At 47.1% G+C, this 19,918-nt stretch overlaps 1 protein-coding gene across 1 annotated transcript; it reads left to right on the forward strand.

Moving 5' to 3' along the window:
- The first annotated feature begins 18,383 nt into the window (after nucleotides 1–18,383).
- LOC115317723 lies at nucleotides 18,384–19,640 on the forward strand. The gene has a single exon (XM_029977409.3). The coding sequence runs from the start codon at nucleotides 18,384–18,386 to the stop codon at nucleotides 19,638–19,640; it is 1,257 nt and encodes a 418-aa protein (XP_029833269.3).
- Nucleotides 19,641–19,918: the final 278 nt, after the last annotated feature.

A 19,918-nucleotide genomic window follows, 5' to 3' on the forward strand; every position in this document is an offset into this window, starting at 1 on the left:
GACCAACCTCCCGTTTCCCCGCCTTTCGGGTCAGTCAACTTTCAAGAAAAACAAAGCTACACAGCAACGACCCAAATGGCAAAACCTATTACATTTTTCAGACAACCAAACATATGTGCCCATCCATTCCCCCGTACGAGTCCAAAAACATCAATTATCGCCGATACATAGAACACGACAGGCGGCAGACTGAGCAAAGCCGCCGCCTTCAAAAAGCGTGCTAGCCAGCGTAAACATCTTTGTATCCCGGCGGCGCCCCTGCATGTCAAATCGGCACCATACGCGAGCCAGCATACGCACCCCTCCGTCCGCGAGGTCAAAGCCACAAACTGTGACCTGGGATGATCTACGTCGCCCGTTAACAAAAACTCATTCCGCAAACGAGCAAATTCGTTGGGGACTTAGAAAGGAACTACGACGGGACGAACTGAGATTAAAAGTGGCACCACACTCCCCCTTTTTGACCGTACCAACACTTAAAGTGGTCCAAAGAAAAGATCATAAAAGTATTTAAAAAAATGAAGAGAAGCCTGAATTTGTGACACCCGGTTTCTCCATCCTGTGTTTTTTTTGTGCTTTTTCTGTTACGAAGCGAGACATTATTCCAGCCGTAGGCACCAGATGTAATTCCCGTCTGCGATCATAAGATTATAGGATCCTAACTGCCGGCAGCTAAGTGTCAATTACATCCGGCTTGTGCATACAGTGCAACATCTTTTGCTATTCAGCGATCATCACTTTACAGCCTGGGTATCTGTTCTTGTAAACGACAGTAGTGCTACATGTTAAACGGCTCTAAAGCGATAGAGCAAACTCACATCTCATTATCTTTTAGCTGAATAAACTGTTTGTTTGGTTATGCTTGTTATCCAATTTTTGTTTTAAATTTAATTTTCTCATATAAACACCTTACATTATAGAAAAAAAATGTTTCATAGTACGGAGGTGTCCATATTAAGAAGACATGACTGTATCATCTTTGAAACTAGTTTGCCACAGCCAGTGTTATAATATGTATTGATTTTTTATGCAGTGCCTGCCTTTCCTCGCCCCTTGTGAGGACGACTGAGAAAGCGACTTTGCGCCACAACGACGGATGGCAAGTGTCCCAAGTGTCGTCACCTATAGTGGTCATGTGCTATGTGTTCGCAGCATTGTAAGCCGACCGTGGAGCACTTTCAAAAGGGAACTTTCGCCATGTGCACAGTATGGCCGTGTACAATACGGGGCACGTACAGTCAGAAGAATTATGAGAGGGAACATGCGGGCGCGTGTCACTTGGTACAGGCAGAGCAGCCTAGCAAGTGTCATGCTTGTGCACTGAGGGGCCCTGGTTTGAAGAGCCGAGGCAGAAGTTTCAGCGGCGGTGTCAACGCCCTGGCGGCTTGTCGCCGAAGCAGAAACGGGGTTAGCTAGCTTTGCTCGTGGCTGGCTTTGTGTAGTGTGTGTAGACCGGGAACGTAGGCTTATGAACTTCGGCAACAAGAATACCACAGGCTTTGGTGTTTTGGTACGAGCAACAAACGTGACACTATCTGCTACGACTAGCTACGACCACCCACCGCAGCGGTAAAGGCATCCAAGAAGCAGAACCTGTGTATTACGCCGTTGCCGTAACCCAACAGTGCTCATTTGTCATGGAGGGCTTTCCGCCCAGAGACTTTGCTCGTCACTGAGTGTTATTTCCCATGTTTCTCTTTGTGTGCGCAGTGGCTGGACGGGCCTCATACAGCAGTTCTTCAGTCTCAAAGGTGACTAAAAGTTGAGGGTGGGTGGACTTGCAGCAATCCCCTCGGTTGGTGCGTGTGACAGAACCTTTGTACGGCATCATCGGGAGGATGCTGTTGTGAGTTAGCAAGTTGTCCAATTGTATGTTCATTATGCTAATATTTGAAAAAGCTTGTTTAAAAGGATGCTGGACCAAAATTTGGATTTCATAAAATAAGGCCGCGGAAGCTTTGAATGGGAGCTCTACAAACTCCGAAACATCACTCATACATTAATATCTCAAACAGATGGCCGTATTCTTGGAAAGGAAAGGGCACAATCAAACAAGAAATGTGACATCATACTTCTCCTGGTACACTTTAGAATGAGGGGAAGCGGCCTCGCTTCTCTCATTCCCGCTTCGGTTCACCTGCTTAAGGGGATGAAGCCTAGAGGAGAGGGAATGAGAATCGCGACATCACATGTCTCGTCGGCCTTGTTGAATCCCACATGTTTCCAAAAATACGGCCGTCCGTTAGAAATAATGCTCTATGTGTGATGTTTTGGGGGTTTTGCAGCGTCCCGCCTTCCGCCCCAGTGTTGTTTTGCAAGCTTCGAATTTCGGTTAAGCATACCTTTTAATATGAATAATTGTGTCATCAGAATGTTAGAACATGTCAGTTCTACACAGCTACTCTCAAACATTTTCGAGTGGTCTCGCCTGCCAGATTCAAAGGGGGGGGGCAACATGTACATGTTTTTATGTCTACAGCACAAATAGTTCCTATCATGCACTCTAAATAGCTGTCAATCGACAGACTGGGTAAAAGAGTGAGCACAAACAAGTCCAACTACCAACAATGCTGTCCATGGCGAATCTTGGACACCATGTCATACGTTATGTGGCCTCAGCGGTCTTTCTATAGTTCTTTTCATTGTTGCCGGTAGAGCAGCTACCGATAGGGGGGGTTGCGAGGACGTCAACTTTGAAATGCAGTTTCTTCACATAATGTTTGCACTTTGGGAAGTTTCTACACATATACTTTGAAGTCGCTATTGTACGGATGCAACAACTTCGTAAGAGTGTCTATGAAAACTTGGGCAGGGTTCTCTTTAACGTGCCTGACTTACAACAAGGCTCTCCAACTTGAGAAATTTCACTGGTGGGAAGCTTATTTTCATATAACAATGGTGTACTTCTTCACAGCGCTGTATGTATCCAACAGAAACTCCAGATGTGTTCAATAAAAGTAGCATTTGCTAATATTGTGTTTTCTGTGTATCTGATGCACTAGGTTGTATTTGTTTTGAACGCTTGCTACGTTTAGGCTATAAAAAATAGGCTAAATTTTATGCCGACAAGCTTATTGAAAAAGAAGTGTTCGGTCTGAATAAAAGATTCCAGAAATTACACTAAAATAAATTGCTAGTTGGGGTAGCAAAAATGGTGTTTTACAGTCGACTCTCATTATTTCAAACTCCAGGGCCCGTTTGCTCGAAGCACTAACCGCGGCTGAAGTTAGCCGCAGTACCTAGGAGAGGGTTTTTCAAATCACGTGACTGGCTCGGTAGGGATGCGGGGAAGCGTGGCGGTGCCCCGGTGAGTGAGCGCCGCACGCTTTGGAACTAATATGTCGTTGTAGCTGCAATACCGGGCGCGTTAGTCAGCAACGAATGGTGCAGGAGGCTTTCGCTTTGCCTTACCTCACTTCATCACAAAGCATGAGCAAGGCTCTTGCCGCATTTTTTAGATAGTCTTTCGACTCTGGCCATTCCTAAGCCTAAATGAATGTGGTAATTGTCGGCTTAGCAACATCTTTGGAAAGCGGATTGTCTTGACTCTATCGGTCGGGTATTGATTGCACACAAAAGCAAACAGCATCCCTATACACTCCGTGCGGGAACTATAGGGGGCGCTTTGAAAAACGCGCGCAGCGCCGCTAACGGAGGAGCTGGCGTTCGACTGCGAGGCGCGTTCAGCAGCCTGCGGCGCCTTTTCGTATGCCAAGCTGTGGCGGCGAAAGCGCGCACGGACGAAACTTTTGCTTTTTGAGCCGACAAGTTGAGGCTGACGTTGCATGAGTGCTGGGGCAGAAGGGCATTTAGCTGTTCTCCACTTCTTATATATTGAGTTTGAGTCGTTATTAGGGGTAATTTCTCTAGTTGCGGCCGAAAAAGGAGTTGGAGCAATTTTCAAAAAAAAACAAGACAGCCGCCACCATAATTGCTCTGAGTGGGAAATTTATTTCGCTCGTCGCTGTAAAACTAGGACTGCTGGAACGATGATATTTGGAGGCGAGTGAGATGTTCACTAAGTTTGTGCACGAAGAGTGCCATTTTTTTAAAAACAGCAGGTGTGAAAGTTATGTTTCTAACGAATAAAGAAATAAAGCTGTACGGGATATCCAATATTGGACCCAAAAATGTTGTGTTATAACCGGGCTGTGCGAAGTGCAGATTTGGACTCACAGGTTCTCGGATTTGAGAGTAACATTACACAGCACTTATTATAAAAAAAGAAAAGGTGGCATAGGGAAGCCAGGTAAAAATTTGGTTTGGGCGGCGCAACTAAATGGAACCGGTTTTGACCATGAAAAGGCTGTCAAGAGAATACCACTGGTCAGGGGAGGTGGAGACTTTAGAGGTAGGAAGGGGCTAGTGCACAGTACTTCCAATTGAAACAACTTTACGAAAGGTGGTTCCAAAGCCGAGAAAACAAAGTTGTCGGCCAACACACGGTTTGGCCGCCAAGGGCTTTTGCAGTCAGCTGTTGTGTAATAACCTTTTGTGCGAGGTGCTAAGTTTCAGCGCACAGGTACTTTGACATGACCGTCACTTGGCAGAACACTTATTATAACAAAAAAGAGTTGGCATAGCGAAACCAGGTGGAAATTTAGTTTGGGCGGCGTAACTTAATGGGAACTGGCTTTGACCGTCAAAGGCTGTCAGATAATACCACTCATCGTGGGAGATGCACAATTTACAGGTAGGAAGGGACCAGTGGACGGTACTTCCAGTTCGAACCACTTTGCGATTGGTGGCTTTAAAGCCGAGAAAAAAAATTGTTGTCTACAGAACTCGGGTTGTCAGCGTTTCCATATCCAAAAGGAGGCTGATCAAGAAAGAAAGCACACCACATAAACTTCCAGACTCAAACGTCGATTCTCCAGTGATTCCGAGTTTCATTGTTGTTTTCTTTAGATTTATATTTGTCACTTTTTAACCGTTCGAATCTTTCTTCATGAAGTACAGATTGCGTGCCATACTTGTCCAGAAATATGATCGACACGTACGATGGGGACGAAACTTCTTTGGAGGGCATTCCTCCAACAAAATTGGCACTGCATACCCGCGAGTATGGGATGGCATTTCAGTTCGTCCCATCGGCGCTGACACATGTAGGTGTTACTGGTACGGAAACAAACGCAGAGCGCAAAGCGGCAGTGTAGAATATGTCAGCCTTGCCGACACAGCGGCAGACATGATCGGGAGCCCAAATTTCTCGCGTCGTACGGCACGGCTCCATCGTTGTCGCTGTCCACAAAACATCGGCGAGGTGAAAAACTGTGAAACTTTGTCTGCACGAAATACGACGCATAACTATTGAAGCACTTAATGACGCAGCACAGGCAGCACTTCATGCTGTGAACCCAGCGCAACCGCACCACTCCGACTTCAAAGCGTACCAACGTACGCGGCGTGGTTTCGGTTTCGTTTTCTCTGGGGTTCTCACTGCCTACCTTCGGTACGTGCCGCGCGGCAGCGCGCCAGTCGCGTCGCACGGAGTGTATAGACCTTTTTCTAAATTACCCAAGCATCGAGAAGAACGCTGGAAGTATAATTCTGCGGTCTGCGCCCACTGGCCTTCCTCTTATAAAAGATTCGAAGTAAATAATCATAATAAATATTTGACCAACGCACGTGCAAGACAAAATTTGTTTTAGACTTTTTGCTTTAGAACAGTTACTACTTCAGACGCCAGCACGTGCAACGCGTGTAACTACACTTGTAGCATGCACCTCGGTGCTTGGGAAATTTAGAGAAAGGTCTAATATGGTCTATTGGGACGCTGTCTGCTTTTGTGTGCTATTAATACCCGGCCGATTGAGTCAAGGCAATCCACTTTCCAAAGACATTGCCATGCTAACATTTATCGCATTCATTTAGGCTTAGGAATGGCCAGAATCGAAAGACTATCTAAAAAATGCGGCGAGGTCATATGCTCATGCTTTGCGATTTAAATGAGGTAAGGCAAAGCGAAAGCCTCTGGTACCATTCATTGCTGACTAGCGCGCCCAATATTGCAGCTAAAACGACATATTAGTTTCAAAGCGAGCGGCGCTCACTCACCGGGGCACCGCCATGTTTCCCTGCATTCCTGCCGAGCCAGTCACGTGATTTCAAAATCCCTCTCCTAGGTACTGTGGTTAACTTTAGCCGCGGTTAGCGCTTGAGCAAACGGGCCCTGGAAGCCACACACTTTAGTTTGAAATATCAGAAGATTGAATTATCAAAATTCATCTAAATATTGTCACAAATAAAAACATACTTCTTTATCAAACTTAAAATCAGTGTGTAATGCGCCGAACTTGTGCTGAGAAACATAAATTAACAAAGACTTTTGATGGTGTCGAAAGGACAACTGCCTCACGCAGCCAAGCGAAGGTACTTTTGTAAGCGCGTGGGTATCTAGAAGTTTCTGAGCTCGAACAAAAAAAATTTAGAGTCGTCTCATCATTCCAGTCACGCAAACAATAGAAAGAAGGACATGCGCTGGCGGGGTCAGCGGCATGTGAGTCGATCACGCTGCTGACTCGGCTATTTGCACGTGGCGTTACTCCCCTCTTGTGAAAGACTCATCGTCTTTATGCAACACAAAATTAAATTAACAGCTTAAACAAGACTAGGTCAAAATACAGTCTCGTAAATAGCAGATTTTCACAATCCTACCGAGCATACCTAGTTCAGTTGAGTCGGAAGACGTGAATCGCCTACGGGTCGCAGAGGGCAGCGTGACAATGTTGATGTGTCATTGGCCAACGACTTACAACTTGGGTCTCATGTAGCGAATAACCTTGAGGTCGAAGCACCACTTTAACAGTTCCTTGCTGCGACGATGAATTGGTGTTTAGATTCACAGTGGGTAGCCAGGCTGAAACTGGGCGTCGTGGTGACAAAGATTGTAGCAGTTATCGTCAGAAAGTTTTGGCTTGCATCAAAATGCTACCAAGCTGGCAAACTTCCTCCGTTCGTTGAGTGACATACCAGGCGTCGTCGTCCTGTTCGTCTTCGTGACAGATACCACACTTGCCGTAGGTATTGTCATCGGGTTCATCATCAAGGTCGCCGTCAAGTTTGTAGTCGTGGTTGTCGTTAAAGGGCAACTCCGGACCATACTTTCAATTTTGGGATTATGACTGTTTTTAGTGCAGTCAGCGTCCCTGAATTGCAAGGTGTAATTTTTTCCTCGTTATTGTGCGTAGTTTTAAAGATATGGACGCCTCAAAGTTTGGTTTGGGGCACGGCCAACAAAACCGAAACTAGCCGCTCGAGGCCCTGTCAGCACTAGAAATCAGCCGCTATGTGAACGTGACGTCAGGATCGTTCTTGTTCAACGAGTATGCAGGTTGATCAGCAGCTACTTCTGTTGCGCTAGCCGTCTAAAGGTAGGAGGTAAGCTGATTTTATTTTAATTCTGTATATGTGGTAGTTATCCAGCACATGTAGGAAGAGTTAGTGCGTATATCCAAAAGCTAGTGAGTGGAAAACCCGTAAACTCGTACAGTGCCGTACTCGGCGGCCGCTGCCGCCGTGCGTGTGCCATGCCGTACTTGTCGCTAGTATACCCAAAAGGTAGCGACTGGAAAACAAGTGAACTCGTTCAGTACCGTACTCAGCGGCTGTCGCCGTGTGTGCAGTCTTTCGTACTCTGTCGCTAGGCCTAAATTGTCATCGGGGCTCCGTGGATGGAGCGGCGTTGCTCTACGACGCGCTGCCAGTGAAGTACAGTACTGGGTGCCCTCTCGCTTTCGCGCTGCGGGTCAGTAACAGACACGAAGCTTTGAGGCTTTCCGGCACGGGCTGCTGCGTTAGGGCTGTACATGTCTGTTTTTGCATTCTTTTTTCCTTGGGCGCGTAAAAGCCAAAGTCCACTCGTCGAACAGCGTTTACCCACACCTTCTTCAATTTCTGGTACGTTGGAAACTTGTGAAAAAGCACCCCCGGGTTGTGCAGCGGGTTGTTTGAGCAGCCCACAGCACTACAAGTTCTACTCGGCATCCTTCGAGGAACAGCTGGGCAGTCTTGGGCGCTACGAGTTGCTCGCTAAAACCAGTCTTTGAGTCCTCACAAGCAAATAAACAAAAGGCTATACCGAAGCTACACGGGCTACAGATAAAAGCAATGGCTAAACATGACAATCACAAGTCCAAGTAGCGGTGGTAGCGGCTCAAAGAAGCGCACTCCGCGTAATGCTTGGAGGAAAAAAAGAATGATACTGACGTCACGGCCCAATGTTGCTTTAGTGATCGGTAACCCGCTAGCCGACCGCTAAGGTGCAGCGGCTCGCGGCGGGTCACATTTTTATTATCGGCATTAGTTGAGAATGCGGCATCCCACGGACGTAATATTTTGGCTGGGGTCGTATTTTGTGTCACTACAGCGATACCAGTAATTTCTTTAATTTCGAGTTTTGGCCGGAGTTGCCCTTTAAAGTCATCGTCCGGATTGCCCTTGGATAACTGTCAAAGCCGTAGTCGGGATCGTCTTCCATGAAATTGTTTGAGTCTTCGCCTGGGTCATCATCAGTGTCGTCATCAGTCTCGTCACCACGGTTGAAGACTGTTTGTCATCGAGGCCGTTGTCAGGTTGGTTGTTGACATTGTAGCCGGGTTTGGTCTTTGGAGTTGTCGTCCGTTTCATCATCAGCGTAGAAGTCGTCATGATGTTTTCGTCTAAGTGTGGTAGCCAGGGGCTTTGTCAAGTTCATTGTCCGGCTCGCTTCCGAGGCCATAGTTGAGGTCGTCGTTGGTGTCAGAGTTGGAGTCGTCCTCGGATGATTTCAAGGACGTCGCCTTCACGATCGTCGTCTTCAGAGTTATCGTGTTCACAGATGGTACGCTTTATGGGCATAGACTGCGTTACCCTGCACATCCACCAATATGTCATGAACAAAAACAAACTTGATTAATAAAACTTCAGATCAATGTTAAATGCAGCGAACTTGTGCCGAGAAACATAAAGTAACGAAGACCGCACATACTTTGACAGCGACAAAAGGACGACTGACTCGAGCAGCCATGCAAAGCTCTTTTTGTAAGCCCGTAGGTATCTAGAAGGTTCCGAGCTCGAACAAACAAGATTCTCGAGTCATCTCAAACATTCTAGGCGTGCAAACAAACAAAAGATTCCCCATTCCACCCAACTCCATTGCAGAGAATTGGAATTTTCTAATACTAATTCCATTCCTTTGAACTCCTGGAAAGGAAAAACTGGGCCCATTCCCACTCCTGGAATGGCTGAACTGCTGCATTCCATTCCTCTCAATCCCTCCCAATTGTGAAAATGGCACTTGACAGCTAGTACTAAGTTACCGGAAAATAACGTCGGCGTAAAGCTGGCGTTGTGAAATGCGTAGACAACTGCAAAATTCAAAACCCTACCCGCAATCATTGATTTTACTAAGTTGAGCTTTGGTTGCACATAGCACTAGTGGCAATTGGTATGGGGGCACTGCAGATATTGATCGCACCACCAGGTGTAAAAGCCTCGTAACAGAGAGGAAAACTAAGTCGCCCATCTTTTCCACAAAAGAACCGTATATGTCCTCCACTTTTACGAGATACATAATAAGTGAGAAGTCACGTGTATTAACGAAGTGCGGGCGGTGTGACATTGTCCCTGCCCGGTGGCCTGCAACTGGTGCTGTAATCACACATGGTCCCAACAGCCTTATGGTTGCATCTCGCAGCACCAGGAACGACACTTTGGCTGTGTTCCAAATCTTACCCAAATAGATCCGAGTTACTCCGGTGGGTCGTGTCACGTGACAACACAGATTGAAAAGTGCTGGGCACGGGTAGTTTTTGGAACGCTGAGGTGCAAAACCCTTACCCTGGATTAAGATCGAGTAAATTGCCCTTGTCAGCCTACAACTCTACAGTTTGGGTTGCTTCACTGGGGTTGCCACTTTCATCCTCGAAAGAACATAAGCAGTCAGATAACCAAACCGTCAGTTACCTAAGTGCAATAATGCCGTTTCGAAAGCCCCTTTGACGGCATCTAAGCAGCTCGCATTAGAACAAAGCCTATTCCATTCCTACTCTATTCTGGGCAAAATGTAACTACTAATTTCATTCCCATTCCATTCCAGTGCTGCCACCATTTTATTTGCATTCGATTCCAGGGTTGTGGAAGTGCGGAATCGTTCCAACTCTGGAGTGGCAACTCCTCAACACTGGTGATAGTCACCAAGGCACCCAGTTCAGTGTGAATGCTGTCCTCACAGCCCATCCAAAGCTGTTATTACTGTAACAAACTCCAGTACGACGAAGTAGTTGAATTCGGAAGCCTGTTGTGCAGATTTGTACCTTGCATTGTTTCCGGTATTTTTTATTTCGTTTGTATTTTATAATGGACAACAACCGTTGTAATCTCGGTATTGTTGCCAAACCTGAAGGTTTTATCATCGGTGCACTTTTATATAAATACATATATGCCACAGCCGCAGCTCAGCGATGAGCACTTACACTGCGACTTAGGTGTTTCGTAAGTATTCATTTTGATTGCGCGATAATGATGTTTGTCTTCTGTTAGAATTTAAAAAACCAAAACAATATTCAACATGATGGATAATTTTGGACACCCGCGGCATGTGTGATCTGAGCATTTGTTCTTTTCATCTGAAGTGTGTCTCTTGCTTACTACCTATAGAGTGTACGATGTTGTGGATGGAAAAGATGCTGCGACCGACTCGGAGGAATAAAAACATTCTGTTTATTCTCATGTCGTTGAGCTCGTGGTGACGAGTATGAGTAGCACTGTCATCTTTGGCGATGCCAAGGCTGAACCGATAGACTGCCGCAGAGCTATCGCCCTCAGCTCTGCACTGTGAGGAATGGCACGATTTTGTTGAAGTGATTGTGGCTCCAGAGAGGTGTCGTTGCTGTTGACATGTACCGCAAGCAGGATGACATACTAGAGAGCAGGAAAGAGAGCGTTTGGAAGCCGTGCATGGTAGTTGACGCCGAGGTCAGGAAATGAGGCAGCAGACGGGGGAAATCGAGTCTGTCGTGCTTTCAGTCCGGCTCGATCAGTTTGGAGTGTACAGCCTCGGACTGAAAGGGGGATGCCGGCCGACTGCGGGGCCGATGCAACATCCCCTAAGATGAGGAACCGAACTGAGAGCGAATGCCTGACATGGCAACGATGAGGAGACCCTGGTTGGCTAGCAACATGCCTTGTGAACAGTGTGAAGATGTCGATGAATATTCACTTGCCAAGCCGGTGGGGCAAGCAAGGTGGTCGCAGCCCATTGCTGGGAGATGCCGGTGCTAGATGCGACAGAGCAGAGGTGGTTGCGGAGGCGCTGCAGATGTGGAGGCTGAGAAAGTTGAATATGTGCCTACTGCATTTTCGTCCGAAAAGGCAGAGCCATTGCCGTGCCCTTGGCCACGAAGAACATTCCCCTGGATAGCAGGTGCTCGGAGTCAATCATCATGTCCAGGTCACCAATCTGTAGCACTTTCGATCTTGAGGACGGAAGAGACGGTGCAACAGACTCTGAGTTTAACTGTGAAAACATTCTCTTTATTCTCGTACCGTCAAGCTCGTTCTGACGAGTAGCTTGCTTTTATACACTGCAGTCATTAGCATTATAGTTGATCTAAGTATTTTGCAACACTATTAATACGGCAGATTGGGCGAGTTGGTACGGCATAATTACGAACCAGCGCACAGGTAGACCAGTTACTCAAAATCCAAATACACAAAAATATGCACTCGCACAGCGCTGATGGGAGTTTTTTGTGTTTGGATTTTTGGTAACTGTCTACCTGTGCGCTGGTTCGTAATATTGCAACACTGCCGTCTTTAGGCGGTGTGGAAACTGAACCGATGGACCGCCAGAGGCCCATATCTGTATCTGTTTCATATACTGAATGCCTTTTTGCACGGCTCTGTGTTTACTTTTGTCTTCCAGATTTTTACTGCTCACTTGTTTTTTTAATTTTATTTAGAGGATACTACTGGCCATTGAAGGCCCAAGTAGGAGTGGGGTACAACATATGCATTCACACACCTACAACAACAAACAAATAACACGACATTAAGAGGTTTACAACAACTAACCAGCAAATATACAGGATATATATATTTAAAAGGGGGGGGGGGGGGGCGGCATAGCATGCATCAAGCAGCATGTCATTCAATCATTTGTAATAATAGATGTGAAATTTAAAACTCATATTTAAGATTGAACATTATCAAACAAATGTGAATTTAATTAAGCTATAAATTTTATATAGACTGTTACTTTTTATACAATTTTGTCTAGATTTGTCAGGATACAATCTGCAAGTATGCATAAAGTAACTGGAAAGTTGAAAGAAGCAAATTAGAGATTGCAAAACCTACTTCTCAATAGATATTTTTTTCCTAAAGTATTTACGTGATAGTGCAGCTGAAATAAGGCTCCTTTTTCAATTTTTTTTTATTTGAACCACCTTAAAAATACATTGTTTTCTAAGATTTTTTTTTATTATTATGCTTGGAAAATTAAGTTACCGATTGTGTTCAGTTTATTCTAAACTATTTATATGAAATTCCAGAGTGCTTTTGTGCATAACAGTGGCTAGATAAGGTTTTTATAATTTCTGATAAAACAAACTGACTAGTTTCTCTTTAGTGACCGTTTCGCCAAGGTGACAGCAGAACAAGTAACGGATCCCGACGTCAAACTACAGAAATTTGAGATATATGTTTTCTTAGCGAATGCACGCCACTGTTGTGACATATTTGAATATCCTTATCGCTTGCTTGGGCTCAGCGGGTAATGCATGCAGGTCGGCACTAGCGTGAGTATAAAGGCTGAACTGCATAAAGCGATTTAGCGAGCGACGGCGACAGCGACGAGTCAGCGACGTATTACGAAGATTTCTTACTATCGCTCGTCGCGTCACTCGGTTTTTGGATTTCTAGAAAACATCGTTCCGCTTTCATGCGGCTTGCGTCGCCGCGCGAGTGGCCGAGCGTTAGCGAAGCGGGTCGCCGTCGCTGTTCTCGTCGCTCGCAAAATCGTTTACATTCGGTTTATACTTCACGCTGTCAATAATATCGACTCGAGCGCGCATAATTTCATTTCCACGGGAGCGCGTGTAAATCAAACCCTAAACCAAGACGGGGGCTGCATCCAGCAGCTTTGAGAGCGTCATACAACGGATTATAGTTTGACAGAAGCAAGCACACACTTCGCTAGCGCATTCCAGCCTTGAGCGCTCGAACCTCCGAAAACGAAACCAGATTTTGCTACATTTTGGCTAGCTCGAAACATTTTTTTTAAAATATAGGGTGTCTTTTAGCTATAATCTAGACTAAGAGAAATGTGTACCTTCCCAAATTATATTTATGTCGCCGTACTATATAAGTAATAATTGTGTAATATCGTTACGTTCATGTAAAATACAGGGGGGGTCACCGGACCTTCGTTTGAAACAAAAAGTCTGCTATATATACCGAGTGGGTTTCTCTCGTAATCGAGTAGGAGTGTCGGGTTGTCAGTGTCTCTGTTCGTTGTTTGTGTATGTAGACGCTTGTATGTTGATCTTGTGGTAAGTGCTGTGATGTATGTGTTGGTATGCTGCCGTCCGTGTTCGAGCGTGTCACTTCCTCAAATGCCGAAATGTCCTACATTTTTGTAGTTTTCCGCATAGTCACTAGGTGGCGCAAGCAGCCGCCCAATTTTATTTTAGCTTTGTTTGTACATAGTCCATTTATGTGTAAGGAACCACACTACATAGCTACAGTCTAGTAGATAAGTAACCGCGTGTTTAAATGGCGCCGGCGTTCAGTTCGTCTTCGTTCGCTGGCCGTTTCGGTAGCCGATTCGTACCCGGAAAGCCGCAAAATTTGCGTACACACGAGATATGAGTGGATACGTCGAAACGTCGCGTACAACTTTGCTCGCGGTAAAGAGGTGAGCGGGACGTCGGTAACGCCGGTCGGGTAGGGTCGGTGTCGGAGCTATTCGTCGTCTCTCGCGGCAAACGGGCTTTCAATAAAGTTCATGTCTGTGGTCGCGAAAAGATAAGTGCTGTGGAAATTACCCGGCGTCGGTGACAATGCAACCGGCTTGAGGCCTCGGCGATCGGCTGAACCGCCACGCGAACGAGACCTGCTCGATGGGGAAGCACGCTGCTGGATGCAGTCGATGGTCGCTCCCACTGTCGCGTAATCGCCGTAATGGATACGGCGTCGGCGCTTGGGGGTGAATGCTTGCGGTAGTTCAGCACGTATGGACGATTACGAACGAACAGGTGCAAACTACGCTTTCGCTGCGGCGAAAAGCCGTGTAAAGCGCTGGGCCTCGCTCGTAGAACCCGTCTTGCGTCAAACGGCCGCCATTGTAAAAAAACACCCCTAGACGTGTGATCGCAGAACGAAGTACACGTTCAAAGATGTTCATTTTACTCGAGACCTCGGGTGCAAACGAAATACACCGAGCCTCACGTGTAAAACGAACACCATTTGGGGAGTCCGCCCTGGGACAACGGTTTACACGTCCAGGGGTGTACTTTTTCGCTGTGTGTGCATAGTCCACCTCATCACAGCCGTTTTGTTGCAACCAGTCTAGCCATTCGTTACAGTCACCGAGCTTTATGTGCTCTCTGCTAACCTGTGCCTTCAGTAAGCGGAGCTCAGCCCGCAAGCTGTCAGACTCCACGTCAAAATACTTACTGACAACGTCTATCTCCTCGTCATTGGCAGTGAGGCACAGAATGTTCATTATCGCAGATATGAGAACGACGGTCTCCTGCGTAAATCTTGCCTTGATTCCTTCGACGAAAGCATCAAGCATGGGGTAAAAAACACTGACGCGGAGTTCTTCCTCCTTTGTTTCGTGAAAAAACGGACTGGCGAAGTTCACGTCTACGCATCTAGACACTTTCCTCTGTCTCACAGCAGGAATACTGAAACCGCGAGTCTGGCATATCTCTGTGGCACCTTGAAACACCTTTGTAAATGCACTCTCGTCCAGCCTCATTTCCTTGAGAGCTTCTTGGAGATTTTTCCCTCCCTGGAGTGAAAATCACTCCAGGGAGAGAAAGAATATCATCACGTGACGCCCTGGAGTGCAAATCACTCCAGGGCGTCACGTGATGATTTTCTTTCGCGATCATTCGATAGTTGTCTAAAAGCCCGACGCGGCGGCCGTTTCCAGGGGTGCGGATGGTTTTTCGCCGACGGCTGGCCATCATACATGGGTAAATTACTTCCTAAATTTAATTTAATTACAATTACAATTACTTTGCTCCAAAATTAGTTTAACTACAATTACGATTACCACTGCGTGAAAAGTAATTAATTACAATTACAAATTGCTTTTAAAAGTAATTCAATTACTTTGCAATTACTTATTTCTGAGAGCTACCCGACTTGGGCCATGTTGTATAGAATGCAACACATATGTTCATTCCTTGCCCCAATGTTTGAGGAAGCCTAAGCACAGATGCATAAATGTCACGTATTGCTCTTTTCTTTTATGAATTTTGTTAAATTCAAGATAGAGCTTGACAGTTTGGGAAATTGAAGTACCAGGTTCTTACATTTTAATAAATAATAATAAATTAATTCATATGCTGGAAGACGCCAGATCAGTAAAGAAACCATTGGGTTTCTTTTCCGATCTTATTTAATAAAAAGGCAAATAAAAATGCGAAAATTAGTGATATATGTATATTTTACCAGTGTTAATATAAAACAAAAATCCACACGCGCTAATACGGCCAGTTCCACATACAAACATCACGTTATTGTAAATGATTTACATTGTGTTGAATTATGATGGCTCAGAAATATATAAGAACCGAATCGCGGGGCTCCCGAATCATTGGTAACAATATTCACAGGTGCGAGGTCAGTCTCCAAAATGCGTACACAAATAATATCCGAAGTAAAACCACAAGGATATAAACTTCAAAATAATACGAAGATACAAATGTGCGACAGCACTAGAAGAGGGACGTAAAAAAAAACTGGCAAAAGATAAAAGAAAAATAACTTCATAGACAATTAAAATTCCCAACCTCGGCTGAAAGCTGAAGCTCATTTTTTTTCTTTCAATATTTAGTCATGTTTACGCTTCTGCTCGCACCGCAGATGGCGCTACAAGGCGCCGTTTAGGTAGTGCTTGAGGTGGGCTCCAAAGAGGATCGTCGCTCAACCCGCAATGTAAGCAACAAAAAAAAGTGATGCTATTTTCGTTGTGAGTGCGTGGCGCATTTATGTCTATGTGTGCGAGTCTAAAACCGAGCGCTAGGCTTCTTGTGCGAGCGCTGCAGGCTTTCGAGAGGTTCTGTCGGCGTCACAAAGTCTTGCAAAGGTAATTGTAATTGTGCCTGAAATTTTGCAATTACTGACGCTAGAAAGTAATTAAATTACAATTACAATTCCTTTTAGCTAAAAGTAATTAATTAGAACAACATATTACCAAGAAAGGTAATTCAATTACTGTAATTGAATTACTACCCAATTATGCTGGCCATAGACGGGTTGGAGCCTGGCGCTGCGTCGCGGCGTCTTTTTATGTTTGTTTTTTTTTGTTGGGCGCACTAGAGGGAGGGAACTTTGGCGTCGGTGTTTTATGCCGAAGAAAAAGAAACCATACCGCCGGCGCAGTCGTGCCTCGAGTCGGGCCAACTTTGCGCCCCTCCCCCCCTAGATGATTATAGGGAGCGGCCGCCCCCCTTGCCCCTTTGCCCCCCCCCGTGCGCACGCCTATGGTGCCATTCCATCCATCGCTCAGTTGGGAAACTCAGCCTTGAAACCTGGGCCGCTAGCGTCCACCGAGATCGAGCTAAATAAGATAGCAGCGCCACCCTTTAGAGGCGAGTTGAGGCATGAAAGTTATATTATATGGCTACTGCCAGAGTCACTGAATGTTCCCAGAGTACCGACACTCACAGGCTCGAGATGCCAAGGTGGAGGATCCATCTTTTTTTTTTTTACTGCTTTCACCATGACCTTTTAAGAAACATGTTGCGTAAAAAAAAAAAAAAAAACCTTTTTGTAACGATTTTTTTATTGAAAATTAGTACACAATAACAGGCGCGTGTTATTTTCTAAAATGTTTACTCTACAAGGTTTTGCGGCACAATTTACAATGTTTTTCAGCAACCATATCTCGCCGGTGATTTCAGGCAGCGCGTCCCGACCTGGGCGCGTCCTAATTTCGCTAGTACCTTGCGGCGATTCCGCTTGGGAGACGGGGGTTGGCATTCCTAAAACCCCTTCCACCGTATATGTTTCGGCGCCAAAATGGTCGATTAAAGCCAAAATAGAACATGGATGGATGGATGGATGGTAATGGCTATACCCTTTATACAGCGGACGCTATCGCTTGCGATACTTTCTAGCCAATACAAGCAGTCGTGCAGTTCCCCGAGTGGCCGCTGCTGGAGAGATGGCGGCGTTGCGATCGCCATCAGCTCGGTTCTCGAGTGCGGATCGGTACACTTTTTGAGAGCAGGCCCTATGGCGGTTTCCCAATTGAGTTGTTCTAGCAACGCCAGTGCTACTACATTCACAGAAGCCAAGATGACCGCCATAGTGCTTTTTTCGTTATTCATATTCTTATTAGTTCGGGAGCCCTAGGGAACAATCGGCAAGCCCCAGAAGGCTAGTGTAGCCAAAATAAATTAGATAGGCCTTCAGATTATTCTTCTCGTTACAATAGACCATTTGCTATATCCCGCAACTGCACCCGCCCGCGCTAATAGAATCATGGGAACGGTGTTCCTTCAGCCCCTTAGTGATCGGTAATTTCTACCCTATTCTTGGTTACACGGGTTTTGAGCGTAATTCGGAGTCACCCTGAACAAGCGCCTGATATACCTTAATAACCTGTCATATCGCTTTTAAAATTTCTCCTCAATGTAAGCCTTTTTGATAATGTACATGCTGTCCACCGTTCAACCTGGATGGGCTGGAGAAATCTCTTAAATCATTATCATGCTGCTATTAAGTTAGAAACGCTAAAAATGTTATAAACAGACCCGCGGACTCCTAGCTAAATCCTGGTCTTTGCTGTTGCGAATTATCGGCTTTTTAAGCAATCCTTGCTCAAACAGCAATCACCAGAATGATAATATTGTAAGAGATTTCTGCAGCTCAGGCCAAGTTGAAAGTGGATCGCATGCGCAGTATAATAAATGCTGACGTTGACAAGCAATTTTAAAAGTTATATGACAGGTCTTGGGGGTATATCAGGTGCTTGTTCAGGGTGACCTCGAATTACGCTCAAAAGCTGTGTAACCATGGAGCTGGTCGAAAATTAGCGATCACTAGGGAGCTGAAACATCTCGTCGCTGTTCCTGAGTTCCTGGCTGCATCTCGTCCGGGGCCTGCGTTCTGCGGTCCCTGGCTACGTGTCGTCGAGCGCCCCGGCGAGGGTGCGAACCGCCATGGCGGCCGCGTCGACGGAATCTCCTCCCCCGCCGAAAGCGCACGCTTTCGACGTTGTCGTGCCAGTAGGCACATCGGCGGACGATCTCATTGATGGGATATCCGCCATTGTGGGGCTGCCCGAAATTTTCTCGGCGCAGCACCTAGGAGGTACAAACTTCCAAGTCGTCGTCAACACCCGTGCAGCCGCCCTCAAGCTTCGTGAGGCCGGCAGCGTCTCCATCGCCAACCAGTCAGTCCCCATCGTGCCGACGGGTCCGCAGGTGACGAATGTGACTTGCCTCTTCCTGCCGACGTTTGTGCGCAACGACCAGCTCGTCCAAGCCCTGGCCCCGTACGGCAAAGTCATCGACGTCTCCTACGCAACCTACCACCGAACGGCGACTGTGAAAACAGGAACCCGCTTCATCCGCATGGAGATGAAGGAGGCTAACCCCCTGCCCAACTTCCTGCGCGTCGCCGGACATCGTGCTACTTTTGACTACCGCGGCCTGAAGCGCGTATGCCGACGCTGCAGGCAGGAGGGCCACGTCCGGGCACAGTGTACGACGGGCTACTGCGACCGCTGCGGTGTCTTCGGGCACCCAACCGAGGGCTGCACTGCCAACTGTGGACGCTGCGGTGGAACCCACGCGACTGTGGACTACACGGCCAAGAGAAGCTACTCCTCCATGGTCACCGGAAACTACGCCACCGATTTCCCGGCCCTGGACCCAGGAAACGCGACCCGTCCCATCGCCCCCGAAGCTCCGGCCGTACCAACCGTCTCCACCGTCGCCCCTCCGTCACCACCTGACGCCGCAGCCGCGGCCGCACCACCGCCTCTTCCGTCGCCGCCCCCACCCGCCCCACCTGAGCCAAGCCCGACCGGCTCGGGGGTGACTGCAGCCGAAGCGACGGACTCTGCCCGAACCGCCGCGGTTATTGTCGGCGACACCACCTATGCAGCGTGGAGCAAAGCGTCGGGTGATGGCGAGGTGTCCAGCGACAGCGACCACCTCGTCATCGACGAGAACCCCGCTCCAGGTAGCCCCGCAGAGACACCGACCGACAGTATGGATACGACCACAACTGAAACACCGGAGTCCGACTTGAACCGACTAACGCACGAGGACTCCAAGCGTCTCCTCAGGAGCAGCGGTTCCCGCTCAACTGACAGTGGGGGCCCACGAGCCACGTGCCCCAAGAAACCGCGAAAGTCCTCCCCCCCGCGTCGGGACCCCTCTCCAGCATCGTCCGACAGCTCCACGTTTTAAGCAACACGCCGGCGTCCCTATCCCCCTTTTTACTTTATACTGGCCACACTTCGCATATTATCCCTGAATGTGCGGGGCTTTCGAAACCCAGCGAAGCAAACTGAAGTGATGCATTTCGCGAGGATGCAGAACTGCGATCTTCTGTGCTTACAAGACACCAACTTTGCCCGCTTCCGTGACGTTGCGGATTTCGAATCCCGGTTTTCTGTGACTGCTTTTTTTTCTTACGCGCCGCGCCGCGCGACGGGCGTGGGCGTGGTTGTCTGCAATCGCAGTCT

Source organism: Ixodes scapularis, unplaced genomic scaffold (assembly GCF_016920785.2).
Source record: "Ixodes scapularis isolate PalLabHiFi unplaced genomic scaffold, ASM1692078v2 PGA_scaffold3__209_contigs__length_174095766, whole genome shotgun sequence".
Lineage (NCBI taxonomy): Eukaryota > Metazoa > Arthropoda > Arachnida > Ixodida > Ixodidae > Ixodes > Ixodes scapularis.

Coding starts and splice junctions, on each gene's coding strand:
- LOC115317723 (XM_029977409.3), top strand. CDS start 18,384: ATGGCGGCCGCGTCGACGGAATCTCCTCCCCCGCCGAAAGCGCACGCT.